This window comes from Neolamprologus brichardi, chromosome 1 (genome assembly GCF_056152115.1).
Source record: "Neolamprologus brichardi isolate AB-2024 chromosome 1, ASM5615211v1, whole genome shotgun sequence".
NCBI lineage: Eukaryota > Metazoa > Chordata > Actinopteri > Cichliformes > Cichlidae > Neolamprologus > Neolamprologus brichardi.
Window position 1 is genome coordinate 4136148 of NC_142104.1, and position 18567 is coordinate 4154714.

An 18567-nucleotide genomic window follows, 5' to 3' on the forward strand; every position below is an offset into this window, starting at 1 on the left:
GCCACAGTATGGATTTAGTCTGTAAAACACGAGGATCTAAGATCACAGCCAATAAATAAATAAATAAAAGTGTACATATTAAATCCCCATCATGAATGTGTCGTTTTAGACACAAAGTAATAGTAATATTTTTCATCATGAATATTAATCATGGTATAGTAAAAGGAAAACAGCAGATGTGTGTGTAGTCAATGTCATGTATATTGTTTCATGTAGATGTCCTGTAGGGGATTTCAGTGGATGAATGTGTGTAAACTCACGGTTGTCCTTCAGGGGTGTTTTCTGGTATTGCAATAGTGAAGGAGGCATTGGTAAACTGTGGTGGCCGGGGTCCAGCAACCACAGAGATGACAGCAGGAGCACTGCGGCTGCCCAGCCGGTCAGCAGCCACCACTGTCAGCAGGTATTCCCTGTCCCGCTGCAGGGGAAGGCCCGTAGTTCGTACCTGGCCAGTCTTCCTGTCCACTTCAAAACGACCATCACCACCTGCGGGCGATTTGTTTGATCATATACAAAAGGGTAATACACCAAAGACAAGATAAGCAAATAAGGCAACACACAACAACAGAGATCATCCAGTGAAAAGGACCACAGAGCAAAACACTTTGCACAAAAGTTGCTTTCAAAAGTTGTCAGAAATATTTAAGTGCATGCTAAGCAGTCACCAATAAAATAAGATGACTGGACAATCAGTATTCAAAGTTGCTGAGAGGAAAATGCAAAGACCACAGGAACTGGGGTGTTAAAATTCATGACCTGTATTCAGAATAACAGGATTCAATAAGACCCTGATCCAAAATAGACTGCATTTTTAGAAGTTAAACTCTGAGAGGTGGGATTGAGCATTTAAATTGAAAAGTTTAGCATAGATATTAACAATAATACGTCTATGTTTTTTCTTATAATTTTTCAGTCAGTTTATTCCAATGCATCCCCATGAGGAAAATTGAAAAATCATCTTTTTAAACAGATTCTAAAACAGAGACAAGAAATCATTACAAAGCAGACAATAACAAAAGCAATTATTTTGCACAGTGAAAAAAAAAAACCAGACAAGACACTGGAGAATTGTGTGCGCATAAAACTCAGCACTGCAGAGGGCAACAGCTCAAAGAGAGTGTATACTTGAGTCTGCACCATACAGAACATAAAAAAAGCACTGATCAAAACAACAAAACATTTTAAATCAAGCAAATGATTTATGCAACTAAGACTTTTGTTTTATTAAAAATGCCAACACCAACAAATGTCTCTTTGTTCAAAGGTTTTGCATATAATTTGTCTATTTTTTTCAGTGTGATTAGTGAAGAGCCAAATGCTCTGCTATGGTGGGTATGGTGGCCTTGCGAGGTCAAATGCACTGCACCTTAAGAAAACCATCAAATATAAAAACTGCAAAAGTACACAAAAACACAAGATTCATATAATGTTGCAGTTGTATGTTTGCTATTAGCTGCTTACTGTTAGCTTGTCACTTCCATAGCTCCTCCGTCACATTATTGCCTCCCTGTTTTGTGATTTTTGTGACGCTGTAAACAGTCAACCTGATCTTTAACACACTGTGCAGGCAAAAAAAGAAGAAGCAATTTAACCTACCGTCAGACAAAAAGTACTCCACTTCACCATTGTTGCCTTCATCTCCATCCTCAGCAAAGAGCTTGTAGACCAGGGAACCTGCAGAGGCATCAGGGGAAACCACAGCAAGGTAGGGAGCAGGAACCATGCTCCATTCTGGGATGTTGTCATTTACATCCGTCACCGTTAACTCCACTCTGACCAAGTACCACTCTGGACCTAAAGAACAAGGAAAATAAGAAGGCAGTTTTAGTTGAAGTCAAATACTAGGTTTAAAATATGCAGTGGAGTATTTCCATACCAAGAAGCTCCCTGTAACGAACAACGGGCAACAAGCATAAACATACATTTATGTAATTTATTTGGCCTTGTTTCATTGCAGCTCAATCTGAGTGTCTCAGCATTTGTGCATTTGTGCATTTTGCACTCAGCTATGGTTGCGCATCCTCTACTGTCACTGTGTGTGTGTGTCTGTGTGTGAGAGAGGTAACGGGTAGCGATGACCAAGAAGATGAACAGCAGAAGACAGACTGGAGAGAAGAAGAGTGTTTATGACAACTTATTATCCTGGTGTAAGTGTGATGACGCCTTCCAGGAAGTGTTAATTAATCTAAAATCAACCTCCGGGGCTGAAAAATTGCCAAAAAATGACTCCCATGTTAAAATGCCCAACTTAGAGTAACAGAATTAAAAGCAAGTATACAGGTTGGTACAGAAAACAGTGTCTGGCTCTATTACTACAGCAATTTATTTATTTGGATACTGATAAAATTTTGATTGTCAGATGAGGTAACATAGATGCAGTGTTGGGAAGGTTACTTTTAAAATGTATTTCATTACAGAATACAGAATACATGTCCCAAAATGTATTCTGTTACGTTACTCAATGAGAGTAACGTATTCTGAATACTTTGGATTACTTAATATATTATCATGCTGTTTACAACTACATGAATGTACTATTGCTGTGATGTATTACTGTTACTGAAGGTCCGCGGCTCCGAACCGTAGTAAAGGGACCTCTGGCTAATACGGTGGGTTCTGTGTCGGGCTCGTAGCCGAAAACTAGCTTTACTTTGTTGTCCGGGTCAACTTTGCTAGCGAGAGACAGAGAGAGGCGTTGAAAGGCTGCTCCAACGGAACTTGTTGTTTTTGGAGGAAAACACAAACACGGTGTACAGTCAAGTCTTAATAGCTTACTTACAACTGGGCTCGTCAGGCACTCTTCTTGGCTGCAGTGGTTATTATTATATTTACATGCTGATGATGCTACATTCTTTAGAGCTATGCCTGTAGCATTCTGCTAATTAGCTTAGGACAACAACAACAACAGGCGCTCTCTCACCCAGGAAACACGCAGAGAAAGAGCGGCACCTTGTAACCATGGCAACCGTAACGCTGCCACCTGGAACAACAGAAACAAACAAAACAAAACCCAAACAGGCCTGACCCGCCACAATATGAAACAGGGAAGTACCGCTGTGTAATCCATTTATTTCAACAAAGTAACTGTATTCTAAATACCACCTTTTTAAACGGTAACTGTAACGGAATACAGTTACTCATATTTTGTATTTTAAATACGTAAGGGCGGTACATGTATTCCGTTACTCCCCAACACTGCATAGATGACAGAACCAGGTAGCCGTCTGCTGGGTCTCACCTCCAGTGAACTGGTCCTCTGGTTGTGGTGATTTGTGGAGCATTTTTAACAGAAGTATGAGACGAATAATATAATTTGCTGTGGGGTACAAAGCATCCAAAAAGTATGTGCTTCAGCTTTGGAGAGTGAAACCGAGCCAGTTACTTAGCACTAATTAGCAGGTAGCTGTGCCTGTGCATCACATGCAGTTTATGAATGCAGCTTGCAATGTTCTTGATAGCTGAATGATTTAAAATGATCCCACTGAGGCTCTCTCTCGCTCACATATGTACACTTATATATAAAACAGAAGAAGGGCAGCTGACCTCATTACCCATCTGTTAGCCTAGATGAAACACTAAAGACTTAATGTGAGAAACACACAAAAAGATGAATAATTGAGCATTATAAAATCTTTTCAGAGCTAGTCCCATTTTATCTCATTTTTTTGTTGGCTACATTTACAAATTTATAATTTACTTCTTTTAGGTTAATGTTTCATGTAGTCTTACACCACGAAGGCACAGCCGTTGGCTAGGTTCCTTCATTAGTATGTATTTATTTAGTTCATTTCTGTCTCCTGACTGCTGCTCTTTTCTTTCATAACCACTGACTCCAAAGAAAACCAGACATTCAGCCTTCTGTTTTACAAACCACTAATAACTCAGACGGAAACACAGTTGTCTTTCCAATATGTGCTGCAGACTAACTGGCTCAGGTCAAATTCAATCAATTTCACTTTATCAATTTGGACTATTGAACGGCAAAAGTGCCAAAAATAAATTGATTAAATGATTTGTTATTTAATTAGAATCAGACATATATGCACAATTTATTAAATGTATAATTAAATGGCATTACTTAAAGTATGAATCATTTTATGTAAAAACACTAAAGTAAACTCATTATTAACTTAATTTAATAAGGTTCTTGTATATAATCAGTAAGAAAGATCTGTGTTCACTCATCTGCTTTCTTGGTGTTAAGGCTGCTAGGTTATGTCCACTTTCCCATGCTATTAAAATCTATTCTGTCATCATCAATCTAGCTCATTCATTTTATTGCCCAACCTTTCTTGACCAATGTTGATGCACTTAATGGATATCCAGAAGATTAATATCCAGAAATCATCAGCATATGTGTTTTTAGTATTATTTATTTAAATGGAATTAAACTTTTTTCTTGTTTTTTACAAAACAAACAAAAAAAGTATAGATTAATCAGTAATACTTCATAATACTATAATCCTACAGTCTCGAGATAGCACTGATTTCTCTATATGTTGCTAAGAAAATGAGAAACAGGTGCATCTAATTATTAAAATATATGTAGACACATTTAGAATAGAATAGAATAGAATTCAACTTTATTGTCATTGCACATGCACAGGTACAGGGCAACGAAATGCAGTTTGCATCCATCCAGAAGTGCTTTAGCCATGATATAGATATATTACAATATATATTAGCAATAATATAGATATGTAAATATGTATATAGATATGGACATGTAAGGCAAAAACAATCAATTTTTGTTATGACCACTTTGATTCTTCATCACAGCCTGAAATTTCTGAGACAAGCTTTCTTACAAGTTCTTAGCAGTCTTCAGGAAGAGTTCTCCAGGCTTCTTGAAGAACATTCAAAGATGCTCTTTGGATGTTTCTGCCTTTTGTTTTGTTCTCTGTCATAATGACCTCATACGGCTTCAGAAATATTGAGGTCCAGGCTCTGGGACGGCCAATCCATGGCTGTGTATCCAAGTATGCTTTTACTGCATTGAAGGGTGTTTGGTCTCATCGTCGTCTGCTCTCGTAATTCTTTCAATTTTGAAAAGCTCCCTAACACCACTAACCAAAATCAAGATCCAAACAATTCAATTCAATTTTATTTGTAATCATGTCCAAGCGTCCAAAGCCGGCAGACTCTCACTGGTATACCTTTGTCCTGACCTCCTCTGCACATACTGATGACAATTTGACACAAAAATGTCACAATTTGGGTTCATTACTCAATGATACTTGTTGCCTCTCATTTTCAATCCTGTTCTTGTCTAATCTGGAATATCTCAGCCTTGTCTCTTGGCTTTATTTCCTTAATAGTGACTTCTTCATAGACACCCCATACTATTATAAACTATTTATATTGTACTTACAGTTATAATTTTACTTTATTAACCTCTATTAACCTCTGTCTCTCTTCCACAGCATGTCTTTTATCTTTTCTCTCACCCCAACCGGTCGCAGCAGATGGCCGCCCCTCCCTGAGCCTGGTTCTGCCGGAGGTTTCTTCCTGTTAAAAGGGAGTTTTTCCTTCCCACTGTCGCCAAAGTGCTTGCTCATAGGGGGTCATATGATTGTTGGGTTTTTCTCTGTATCTATGAAGCACCTTGAGGCGACTTTTGTTGTGATTTGGCGCTATATAAATAAAATTGAATTGAATTGAATTGAATTGAATAATTAAGAGGTTTGAAGCTTATAAATTTCAGATTGGTGTAACTAAGGCTTAAGCAAAAGCCATGTTCAGACACATAAATCAAACAAATAAATACAAAAATCCTCTTATTCAGTTACACTTTCTTATATTAAGCTGTCATCTCCCTCTGTTGCCTTCTTGAATGTCCCATGTGAACAACAAACAATGGAAATGTAATCCAAAAGAAACTGCAGAGGCCATCTTCACATTTCAACTAGTAATCATAATCAGTGCCGTGCAATCTGCATCCACAGTAAACAGCAATCATAGTGACAGTGGTAAAACACAGCGAGGTCCCATACAGTCCTCATCAATACACCCACCCTTCCACCCACAAACGCACAGCACACATCAGTGCTAGCTGGTCACAGCAGGGAAGCAGAGGAGTAATTTCAGGGCTGGAGCCAAAGACTTGCTCTCATTTGTATCTGCTTTGATACCTGCTGTAAAAAAAAAATTCAAATTCCTATTTGGCGTCACAAAAACAAGTAGCGAGGTGAGAAAAGACCTTTGCGCGTATGACTGTGCACCGAATAATGTGGACAGACAGAAGATATAGAGAAAAAGACATTAAGATATAAATATATTTTCAGAACGAGAGGGTGTAATCAAGCAATATATAGAGCGCAGCAGGAAAAAGCAGCAAGAAAATAAGAGCCGAGTGTCGCATGAACAGGATTAAGAGTGAAGCGCGGAGACTGAAAAATGACCCTGCGGTTGTTATAGAAACAGCAGAACAACGAAAAGTGGAAGATGGAAGAATTAAGTAGAGACAGAAAAAAGAAAAGCACGAAAAAGCAATTGCATAAATCAGTGGCATTAGAGATGATGTGGGGTGTTACAAAGAAAAATATAAGAAGACATCAAAAGAAGACAGAAGAGCAGAATTAAGCAGCCATATCGCCCCCCCCACCCCCACCCCCCACCCCAAAATATATAGCATGCCACTTGACTTTGTGGTTCAATCAGTGTATTTGTTGATAATCTCTCTCTCTTCCTTCGTCTTCGAGGCCATAACAGATTCAAAATTAATTGGAAAAAGGACAATGCAGCGTTGAGAAAAAGGGATAGCACATCCAAGACAATAAATCACCAAGCTAATATACGGAGCATTGTGCCAGAATGCATCTTACACATGCACACGCCTTTCTCACTAATAACAATCATCAGTGGATTAGTGGCTAAAGGGAGATACAGCATGGTGCTATTCCCATCCCCATCACTAATGCATCTTAGTGGATCTAATGACATGTTGCAATTCCTAGAAACAGTGGGACCTGCAATTACTAACAGTGCCATAGAAGGCTTTTCCATGCCCACCAACCTAGTCCAAGGATTTCTAAATTTCATTCTGCCACAGTGCTTTCATCTCATCTTGTTCTCGGACCACATACAGAATATGTAGAGTCAATCACCCCCTAATGAAAAATGGTAGCTGTGTGTGTTTGTCTTCTGATCATAACACGACTCAATTAACATGAACCAAAATCAGTAACTGTGGTCAAAGTGCAGTCCTTTTCACTATTTGACTTTTGAAGCTTAAAAAGGACAAAAAAAAAAAAAACCCAAAACAAAAAAACAGACAAATTGGCATACAAAAGGCAAAACAGCATCATTAGTGATGGCTTCATTAAAAAATGGACTCAAATTCATACTAATGTTATGTCGCTGGCAAGTTAAAGTTACTCCCACAATCACTTTATATTTACAGACAAAAAATACCAAAGCATAAAATACCCGTGCTCTTATTTTCAAAGTTTTCACTGCTAATGATCACCGACTGCCATTCCCGCTTCCCTTTTGAGAGTGTGGACAGCTTTTGCATCAGTCCGTGATATGATTCAGGTCAAGCTCCACCGATTGAGGACTTTTACGGTCGATTCACATATACAGATACTTATTTTACTGTGTAGTTAGCTGGTAGTCAGCAGGCACTGGAAACATGTTGCCAACTGGGAAGTTTCATAATGTGCTCTGGTGGACAGACTACGGAACATCAAAACTCATAACACAATGAAAGGGTGGTTAAAATCATGTAAATTATTCCTTACAAATGCCAATACTAATATATCAGTAACTAGCTAATATTGGTCAGGTGGGGCAAACTGAAGAGTTAAACTAGTTCATGTGCTGGAGCCGTGAGCTCATGTAGGCTAAAGAGCAGAACAAGAACTACCATGATTAGCTGCAGTCGAGAAACTCACTGCTCACAGTATTAATCTGTTATTACAATGAATAATGAATAAACATGAATACATGTAACCTGCCCTCTCCAGAGTATACCTCCACCTCTAAAGACTCTCTTCCACTTGCTCCCTATTCTATTTACAGATCACAATGTTGTCTGCAAACATTACAGTCCAAAGAGACTCTTGCCCTTTCTTCATCCGTTAACCTGACCATCATCATTACAAACAAGCAGAGCCAGTTCATAACGTAATCACACCCCAACTTAAACCATCTGTTACTCACAACCACACACGTCACCACTGTCTGTCTGTCCTCATACATGTCCTGCACCACCCTCACATACTACCACTACCACAGTTCCAAGATTGGCACCCAATCTTATGCTTTCACTAGATCCGCATGTTTTATTTGGCCAAGATTTTATACCAGATGACCCTCCTGAGGCAACACTTCCCATTCATCCAAGGTTGGGACTAGGGATGCACCGATACCGATACTGGTATCGGGTATCGGGGCCGATACTGTAAAATGTGTGTGTACTCATACTCGTTAGTTAACTGATACCATGAACCGATACTAACTTATTTTATTAATCAGAGGGTGGCTTGTCATTTCTGTTGTAGTTTTTTAGATTGGCCACTAGGGGGCCACTTATTATTTTATTTATTATTTATTTTATAATTTTTTATATTTTATTATTTATTTAATAATAATTATTTTGTTTGTTTGTTTACAATATGGACACTCTGCAATAATTTAAAAGTTTATTTTATTCGCAAACCTAATTTGTATTTATTTTATTCCAAACAGAAGTGTTTATTTATTATTCCGAAAGCTCGAGACAGTGCCAATAGTTCAGTGATATTTTGTAAAATTACAATGTGGAGACTCTGCAATAATTTAACAGAAGTGTTTATTTTTCACTTGAAATTTTTTTGTGGTCATTTTTATTAAGATTTTATTTTTTATCGGCAGGGAATAAAATAAAACCTGTCTTCCAATTAATTGTATTTGTGTGTGTGTGTGTGTGTGTGTGTGTGTGTGTGGTAGAAGTATCGTTTTTTTGTATTCTGTATCGGCAAGTACTCAGAACCAAGTATCGGTATCGTATCGGTTTGAAAAAATTGGTATCGTTGCATCCCTAGTTGGGACTAACACTAGAACTACACTGGTGTGTGCCTCCTACCCTGGATGAGTTATTTTCAAAAGAGGCAAATACTAAATTAACAAGTAACCTTGACAGCAGATCAAATGATGACATTATCTAACACTCTAAATATTCACAGATTTGGACTCTTCACCCTGTTCTGGCAGATTCTGGTACAAAGGACTTCCTATTATTGTTGAAAACAGACGATGGAGCATTCTCAGAGATGGCCATACAGATACCTTTGCAATACTGCTCCGATGCAAAGACCAGGTGGCTTTTCGTTTAAAAACACTGGGTTGTAATAGGCTAATGAGTAGGCAGGTTTTGTTACTTCCTGATCTAGTAGATATAATGCCAACTGAATGTGGGCACTGTGAGAAAATCATTTTTCAGACTCACACCACAGTTTTCACTCTCTAAGTAAAGTGCTCGCAGTGTAGAGACTGGCTATTACTTAGATATAGAGCAGTACAGAAAGACTAGCAGGCCGAGGTGGAAAACATACGGCGAAATAAAAAAAAGAAGGGATCACATTAAGATCTGCTTTATTTGAGGATGACCTGATCACTGAAATATGCCTCGATCAGCCTCAATACTCATCCTTGAGATCAACTTGGGACACTTCTGAAATTTCTGTTGGGAAATTGCTTTGCAGCGGGGTGCATTATGAAGTCAATTACATGAAAAAATTACACCAATTCATTGCAAAGCACATGTCTTCAGCACATCAACTTACCAAGGATAAACAGTGCATCACGGGAACCAAACTGTCATAATAAAATGTGTCCAAAAGCCTTTAATATCTCTGTGAAACAAGAACAGTTATGACTCATATGAAGCCTTAAAGTGCCAAGGTACAGCACCAGCCAGAGAGGCTTTTTTTAAGTGGATATGATGCAACTGATGAATCAGTTTAAGTCTATATGTAAATATGTTACATCACTACATAAATGAGCGAGCTTGGACATGTCAATATGAATGTGACGGCACTTAATTTAACAGCCGAAGAATGAAAGAGAGCCCTCCTTTCTCGTCTGCACTCCTCCGGTGACCTCAATCAGCACCTTTCTAACTCTGCTACCTCATTTTCTCCCCATCCTTCTCCCCCTCCTGCTCTACATTATGCTGACAGTACTGATAGCATAATGTGGAGTTTACCCCTCCTCTCGCTCTCGCTTTCTCTCATTTAGTGCTAACATGCTGAACTAACTACTCCAGCCTTCAACCCACTGAAGAAAAGACTTTTGGTATACCTGTGAGTGTGTGTCTGCACGCATGAGTGCTGTGCCTTCACATCTTTGAAAAAAAAAAAAGAGACAAATGGTGTAAGACAAAAAAAATAAGTAAGAGAAAGGAGAGGAGAAACAGATTGAGAGAGACTAAGAAAGCAAGACCGAAAAAAAAAAAGTAACTGAAAGGAAGGCCAGTTAATTAAATGTCCTCCGAGGATTACAAAAGGCTATTTGCTCTCACTGGTAACTGTTCCATCCATAATCTCCTTGAATGGAAAGCTGTTGCCATCTTAGTGACTTTTTACATTTTTGCACAAAAACGCCAATTAAAGCCTGGGATGAGAGACAGAGACAGAGCAAGACAGTGAGGAAAATCACGCTTTAGTTCTTACACTAATTGCAAATGATACAAATGGTTAGCCAATAGTTTCGCTGTTTATTCTTCCAGCAAAGCTACTCATAATTGAAAATCTTCACACTGCCAATACTGAGCTCAAACAAATGCACACATGAGCTTGCAGGAACACTTCGAGTGACTACACATTCAGAGAAGTGCAACTGCTAATTTGAAAACCAATGCTATTATCTAATGCGGGCCAATGTCAATTGGAATCAATATCACAGTTAATTGTCATATTTACATCAATAAAAATAGATTAAAAATATGTTGCCGGACTAATGTTCTGGCAATTGATCACAGTTTACAACCCAGTGAAAACTTCCCCCGAACTCTATAAATGGCACTTTATCATCTTTGAACTTACTGTTTTACAGTTACAGTTACAGTTTTTACCACCAAGCCATACGACACCTCAACCACAACACTTAAACACACACAACACAGCACTCAGAAGCTACCCTGCAGCTTCACAAGTACTCTGTTTAATCTGCACTGCTCACTTCACTTTATTGTTATTGATATTTATATTTAAAAGTGCAATACTGTAATTTTCTGCTGCTCATTCCTGTGCAATATCCCATCTGCCCCCCCCAGTCATATTTCTTTTCAAGATTTTCTTATTTAATCACTAGTGTACATATATTTATATTTATAGATACATATATATTTAATCATCTTTTCTCTTTTACCATGTCTCTCTAATATTTTGCTCCTTACTTTTTTCTATTTTTTATTATATTTTATTATATTATATTATATTATATTATATTATATTATATTTTATTATATTATATTTTATTATATTTTATTTTATTATATTTTATCATATTTTATCATGCTGCTGAGTGACTGCTGCTCGTCAAACACATTTCATTGCAATGTTGACCCTGTGCTAACTTGCATATGACAAATAATACTGAAAACTGAACTGATTTCATTTTATGGCTTTACTTTAATAAATTTACTGGTTAGGTTTAGTTTCGCTGATCTTATCAGCAATGTGCATCCAAGGAAACGTCTGTTCTGATAAACCCACACTTCCTCCTCAGTGACCAAAATCTGAAAGAAATATATAAAGGCAAAGAAAACACATTAACGCATTTATCTAACCTAAATATGAGTACAATTGCAAACATTATACACAGATTCTTATAACAAATGCGTGGCTTTGTTATCTATGGAGAGTGATAAACATGTATATAAGGGGACATAATTATCTTCTTATGCACTCTGATATCATCAAACTCCAGGTCAAGACTTTCTCTTCTTCTACTAACAAATGTATTTGTCAAATTTCATTTTGAGTCTTTACCTTCTTTCAACCTGCATAAACATGATCCACCAGTAGCATACGGGCTACATACGGACTACAAACAGACAATTGAAATCGTAACCTCTTCCTTTAGATTCTGGACATTCATATGCAGACATCTGTTCATAGAGATGATCCATCCTGTGGTCAAATTGTTTTTCAGGTTACTGAAGAAATAATTGGTGTTCATTACCCACAGCGAGGCCAATGTAAAGATATTTGTCACACACTAGAGATGCCTTTGTTTTTTTTTTAATAAATCCCTGTGCTGGAGGAGGTCTCACTACTTCAGAGAGGTCTGAAAGGTTACGCTCAGAGCCTTTTTGGGGCAGGATAACCTGACTGAGTCTTCTATTTCAAGTCTCATTTTATGCCACTGCAGAGTCCTCAAAGATGGCTTGGCTGCTCATCGCCTAATTTAACAGATAGTACCGAACATCACAGTGTCTCTTTACCTGGACCTAAGGGTAAAGTTAAAAGGTGATATAAATAAAACTTGCTGCAAAAGGATACACTTTGGAACTGACAACCATACCATCTGTAACATGTATTCTCATCTCATACGTTCCCATATGGAAAAGAAATAGTAAAAACATACATGATTTACTCATGAAAGTGGCCACTTTCTCATTACTTTCATATATTGTTTTAGTAAGTATCCAAAACATACAAGTTTCATTATATAATTTTTCAAGGGATCTTATATCTGTTTTCACTCTTGTATGCTTTTCATACAAGTTTCACACAAGACAGATACAAACTTTATAAGATTTATATACATCTTTTCCATATGGGTTCAGCTTTTGTATAATTAATGCATTCTTATTTTACATTTCACACCTGAAAGGTTACCGCTACATGAGTGAAGAGCTTTTCTCACTATAGTTCCACAACACACCATAAATCAAATTAAGGTAGTTAAAGAGTTCAAAGGGTTGTTTCAATGAATTTTCCATTAAGTACACAAGCTTAGCATTATCCTCCCAAAGCCAATAATTGGTCAATCCCTTCCTGAGATTACTCTACTTACCATCTGGATCTAAGACTGTCTTACCAACTGTGATACCAGCTATTGTTTACAACCTACTCTCTATTGCTCCAGTTAGAAGGGATTAGTCTTGATACCTCAGGTGACGCAAACCTCGGAGCACAATAGGAAGACCATGTGTCCCCTATTTAACAATCTACTAATTAGCCTACTAAATCCTTTAATTAACTTAAGGGCAGACACGTGCAAGCAAAAACACTGGATGTGTGCAGATGTTTGTGTGTGTTTAAGCGTCAGAGCTCGATTTGCAGTTCAGCTGAGGTAATGTCTGTGATCTTTGGCTTTATTAAGTCCTATTAAGGTGCACTGGGATTCAGAAGGTATTACAACCTTCAGCCTCTTGTCTCTCTTGCATCTTGCCTTTGCCTCACCATTTAGCACAAAAACTGGACTGATATCAAAGTCACTGCATTTATTCGGTAAACGTTTAAGCAACAGCTGTTCAGACAGAGCCAAGTGCTCGGAGGAAAGCTCGCTAATGCAGTTGCTGTCGGTCCCAAATGCACAGCTCAAGCCTCATGTTATCCCAGTTATTTTTGCTAAAAGCAAAATGTCAGCTGACAGAGAAAATCTTAACCCTAGCCTTAAACCAAAGCAGTGTCTTTTTCCTTACCACAGAGCTTACTTAATCAAAGTTTTGCATTTTTGTTTGTACAGTTTCTTGAAAATGAATGTCCTTTTTTTTTCTAAAATTGAAACAGAGGTAAACTTTTGCTAAAAGTTTGGTTAAAACAGCAGTAACTGGAGCAGTTGGTACTTTCAACTGAAATGAACAAAAAGCAGGGACAATTTATAGCACATCTCTGGAATTCTGTCCGTGTCTTTTGAATTTGTGTGTTTTGGGGGTGATTTCCATGTAAGGGTATTGTGAGATCTGTGCTATTTTCTATTGTTTTTGTGAGAACTTTTTCCTTCTCTGCAGCAGGGGCTCCGCATGGATTGTATAAAAGATGGATGTAACTTCCAGGTCTGAAAAGTGAAGACAATCGGCAGGTGCCCTAAACCTGCATTCTTTTCCATGGCCACCAGGGGGCAATACTTGTGGGGGCGAGAAGATTTTTATCCCTATAGAAGTCTAGTGTATTTGTTATTGAAAGTCATTAGCCAGTGAGTGTAAAATTTTACAGTCTAATTTGCACCTTGTTTGCCAAATCGTGGTTTCAAAAATTACAGCGGAAATGCCTGCCTTGAGGCTTCAAAAGGGAACTTGTCATGTCATAACAGCTGTTTTTATCTTTGATCCTTTTATTGGACGGACAAGAGCACAAGCATGAAAATTAGCCAACAGATTGCTTGCTTTTGACACTGCCCCCTGCTGACAGCAAACGGCTACAACGTCTTTAGGGCAGTCTACAGATCTCTTTGCAGGCTCCGTCAAAAGTATGCCACAGAGGTACCTTTGATTGTATGTTGGTCCCATGTGGAGCCAGTGCCTTATTGTTTTTATTGCTCCTCTTCCTCTCTATCTGGAAGCTTTAGCTTCTGTGTGATACTCTTTTGTACCTCATTACCTTTATGTTTAACAGAATTAGCTATAAAATACTTTTTGGCCTGACCATCTTTTCCTGTATTTTAATTCACCTATCTAAAACTTTATTTATTCATTCATGTTTTAGCTTTTTTAGGTGTTGATGGCAACAAAATCAAAAGAAGCAGATATTTAATTTCAAGTCAATCCTAAGTCCTTGACCCCCAATCGAGAGGTTTGTAAAGTCAATGCCGAGTCTCACTGGCCCAACACCTTACTAAGTGACTGAACGGGAGAATCAACTGCTGTCATCAACCTAATCTATCATGTCCCTTGAAGACACACCATAAAGTCAGTAAATGAGTTTTCAAGCCCCTAAGCGACTTAATTTATATCTGAAGTACTGCTATTTCAGCAGACAAGGTTTTAATATAGCTCGGCCCTATTGCAGAACTTCAGTCAAAGACAATGCATGTCCTCTGCTCGCCATCACTCAACACAAACCTGCTTCCCAGTTGTCACTAAATCAACCATTTCATTAAACAGACCTGCCTTGGATCCATGCACAGCAGAGACCAAAACAAAAACAAGTACTTTCTTTTTTGCTTTTGTTTTTGTCTGAATTCCAACGTCAATAAAGACTTGCCATTATCCATTTTCTTGGCATCCAAGTCACATGCCCAAACCATCTCAACTGGCTCCTTTCAATGTGAAGGAGTACCAGCTCTACTCTGAGCCCCTCTCAGATGGCTGAACTTCTCACCCTCTCTCCAAAGCAGAGCCCAGAATAAAAAAACAGAATTCAGTTTCAATGGGCAGTCTGAAAAGTTATTTATAAATTTGACAGGTAATATATTATTTTCCCCTACATATCCTGTAGTCATCAGCAAAAGAGACGAGCGGTTTCATCTATACAATCTGTAGCAGTCTTCGAGCACGTAGCCTAATTAATCTAAAAGCTGTTAAAGCAAATGAATTTTAAATGAAAACAAATTGGGCAATTACTATTCATTTTTCTCACAAATAGGTCTTTGTCATGCCAAAAGTTAACTATTACATCTAATACACTATTACAAGGTATTGATCATTTCATTGATAAATGAATTAATTGCTCAATTAATACAATCACAGAAATAATAAAATGATTATTATAAATTTACCCAAAGAGCTAAAAGAGCAGCTCCCACCCAAAGGATTCCAATTAATTACACATAACAAACTGCAAAAAACACAAAAAATATATGAATTTATTATCAAAGTACTTGCCAGCTAATCTATTAATGAACTCACCATTGCAAGTCCATTTTGTCTGGAGATAATTTCGTGTTTTTCTCTGTAAATTAAGAGTGGAAATCAAGATGCTGCATGGATCATGTGGATTCCAATTAAAATGGTAACAGAAGACTTCTGATAGCCACGAGTTATACAGACATTATAATCCATCCCTCCATCTGTCTTCCTGCTTCACCATGTGTGGCTGCAGACTTTTTGTTTTTTGGTCTTTGGGCAAAGCGAGAGAACAGAAATTGGGAGGACGAGCTACATATTTCCATATTCTCTCTCTTCTGCACTGGTTCTTCTGTCAAGTTCTCTCTGCTGATTACAGAAAATGGGAGTTAATCGTTTCATCTCTCATCTACACTCAGTTCCAGCAGTTGCAGAAGGCTAGCGGAGGGGGCCGGGAGTCTCACAGATAATGAGAGATAAAACCATGATGGATCTGGCAACCCACTTGTTTGGGCTCACTGGGAATGGCAGTTGAAAGCGTACACTATGAAAATATGGACTCCAGTCCAAAACCTTGAGGCTGGCTTAGTTCCATCTGTGAGAAAAATAAATGGAGAGGGAGAGCAGAGGAAAGAATAGCAGAAAAAGGAAGAAAAACTGGGAGACAGCTCAAGTGAGAAAAAAACAGAAAGCTAATGAATGTGGGTTTATTCACGGATAAATGTTCAAAAAAGGCGCTACACCAGCTTTCCCAAGACCATCTCTATGATTCTGACAAAATTAGTATTGAGTGACAAAACATTTTGTATACATGCATTTAAAAAAAAATCACATCCTACCCCTAACTTTAAATGCAGGCTACTGTTTTATTTGTGAACATAGCACACTGACGTTTTTATTTTGCAGATAAGTATCTTATGATTAATTGATGTAAACTGTTTCATAGTCTTGAACCACCACTTGTTCAGTGAGGGAGCGATACTGAGATCGGGCACCTTGTTTCAAATTATATGAGCCTGGTGAAAGGTCATCAGTTGTACTCAGTTTGATAAACTAGGCAGCATCCTCTGCCTACTACTGTAGGTGTCATCTCAGTCAGCTGTGATCGTTCCACCCTGCTGAATGGAAGTAACAAGCAGTGGATTCCAAGTTAGAAAAACAACAAAACTCTACACTTGGATGCTTGAGTGATGATGGAGCTGTAAGTTTGAAACCCATCTTTCAACTTAACTTTCATTTTGTCACAAGGTTTATCTTCATTTTCACAGGTTACAAAGTGTCAACAACAGTTACCACTGCGGTCGCTATGCGCACTACTTCACACGCACTCTTCCAGGGCTGAAAAAAGATGACAGTATGAAGGTTCCTCACGTGGCCACTTGCTACTCTAATAGTTATCAATCCCCATAGATTTCCATGTTAAAATATATTGCCTGGTACAAAAAAATCATTTCGTTGTATATAGCTAAGTTTTGAGGGTTTTTTTTCTTTCCATTGCTACTGCTATTTCTGCTTGCCTTTATCTTCACTAATCAAAGTTGCCAAATGGGAGTTTGAAGGTTTTGGTGCCCAACGAAACATTTTCAAGTAATCAAAATAATATGGCTTACGTGATTAATTGTACCTCAAACAGCCCATCCAAAAAGTATTATTTTGGTGACTGAAATTTTGTGCAATGCAGTTTGGTAATAGCTGATAATATAGCACCTGTCATGGTCTGCGGTGGGTGGCTGGAATTTCCATAAGGCTCCTGAACCTACTTGGGATCTGCCCCAGGGCGGGGCCAACTCCTCCAGCTCCTGCACACCTGGAGCCTATTGCAGGCAATCAAGCCAGAGGGATTTAAGCCACACGTTGATGTTTATTCACTGCCAGTTTGTCATCATCATATTTGCTGGATTCACCTTGGCTCACGCTCCACCTCCGGACTCAGGATGCCAAGCAATCATTTTGAAAATCTCTGTGTGCCTCACCTGCCTGCCCTCCTGCCATCACACTCCATCTGAAGCCCCGGATCTCAGGTCAGCCTTTCCACGCCACTCAGCCTCCCCTGGATTCTCTCACCCCCCTCTCAACACTCCATGTCCCCTACTGCAAGTAAGAATTGCTACCCTTACAACTCGCCACGTCAGAGCTGCCTCCACTACCTCCCTAACTCCACTATCTTCTCTCTTCAGTGTGACTGTTCCCTGCTCAGCTCCACTCTGCATCTCAGGCCCCGTTCCCTCGCCCTAGCCACGTTTCCCAGGCCACGCCTGGTCAAACTCCACGTCTTATTGTTTTGTCTTTGCTACGTTTTTTGCACTTATGCCTAATAAATTGTTACATCATCTGCTGTCTCTGCTCTGGGTTTCTGCACCCGAGTCCTGTTCAGTACAGGCCACTCGGCCACGTGACAGCACCCTACACTGCTGGTCCACAGACTCCACTTTTACTCCAAAGACTTTTTGATGACAGAGGTGCAAAATGCAAACATTAGGCTTTCAAAACAGATTTTCCCAAATTATTGGGAGATGTCAAAACATTCAATGATCTCTTAGTCATTTCTGTCTTGGTCTCTGCTAAATAACAACTCTACCAGAGGGTAGAGGAGGGCACCTACTGAGGAGATGTATGGGATTAAATGTTATTAAATGAGCTGGTGACATTTCAGTCAGATGGTGCAGGCCTTCAGTGTGGGAGGAAAGTTTGGCTAAATTTACAAAATTTGGTTTTGGTCCACCAACGTTCTCAGTCAGACAGCAGAGAAATGGAGCTGACTGGTTAAGCTTAACTAGTTATAGCTTAACTATGTAATCAATTATCTCAATTATCTATTATCCTTTGTATGAAAGTTTACTACTAGTGTA

The 18567-nt window shown here is 38.6% G+C and overlaps 1 protein-coding gene across 2 annotated transcripts in view; it reads right to left on the reverse strand.

Moving 5' to 3' along the window:
- The window catches only part of si:ch211-186j3.6 (neural-cadherin), a 359727-nt gene that overhangs the window by 264367 nt on the left and 76793 nt on the right, over window positions 1–18567 (reverse strand). For both annotated transcript variants that reach the window (XM_087841852.1, XM_087841818.1), the window contains exons 2-3: window positions 1597–1794; window positions 261–486 (exon numbers count right to left, since the gene is read on the reverse strand). In XM_087841852.1, the coding sequence (XP_087697978.1) occupies window positions 261–486; window positions 1597–1794 (424 nt within the window). The remainder of the gene's footprint in view (window positions 1–260; window positions 487–1596; window positions 1795–18567) is intronic.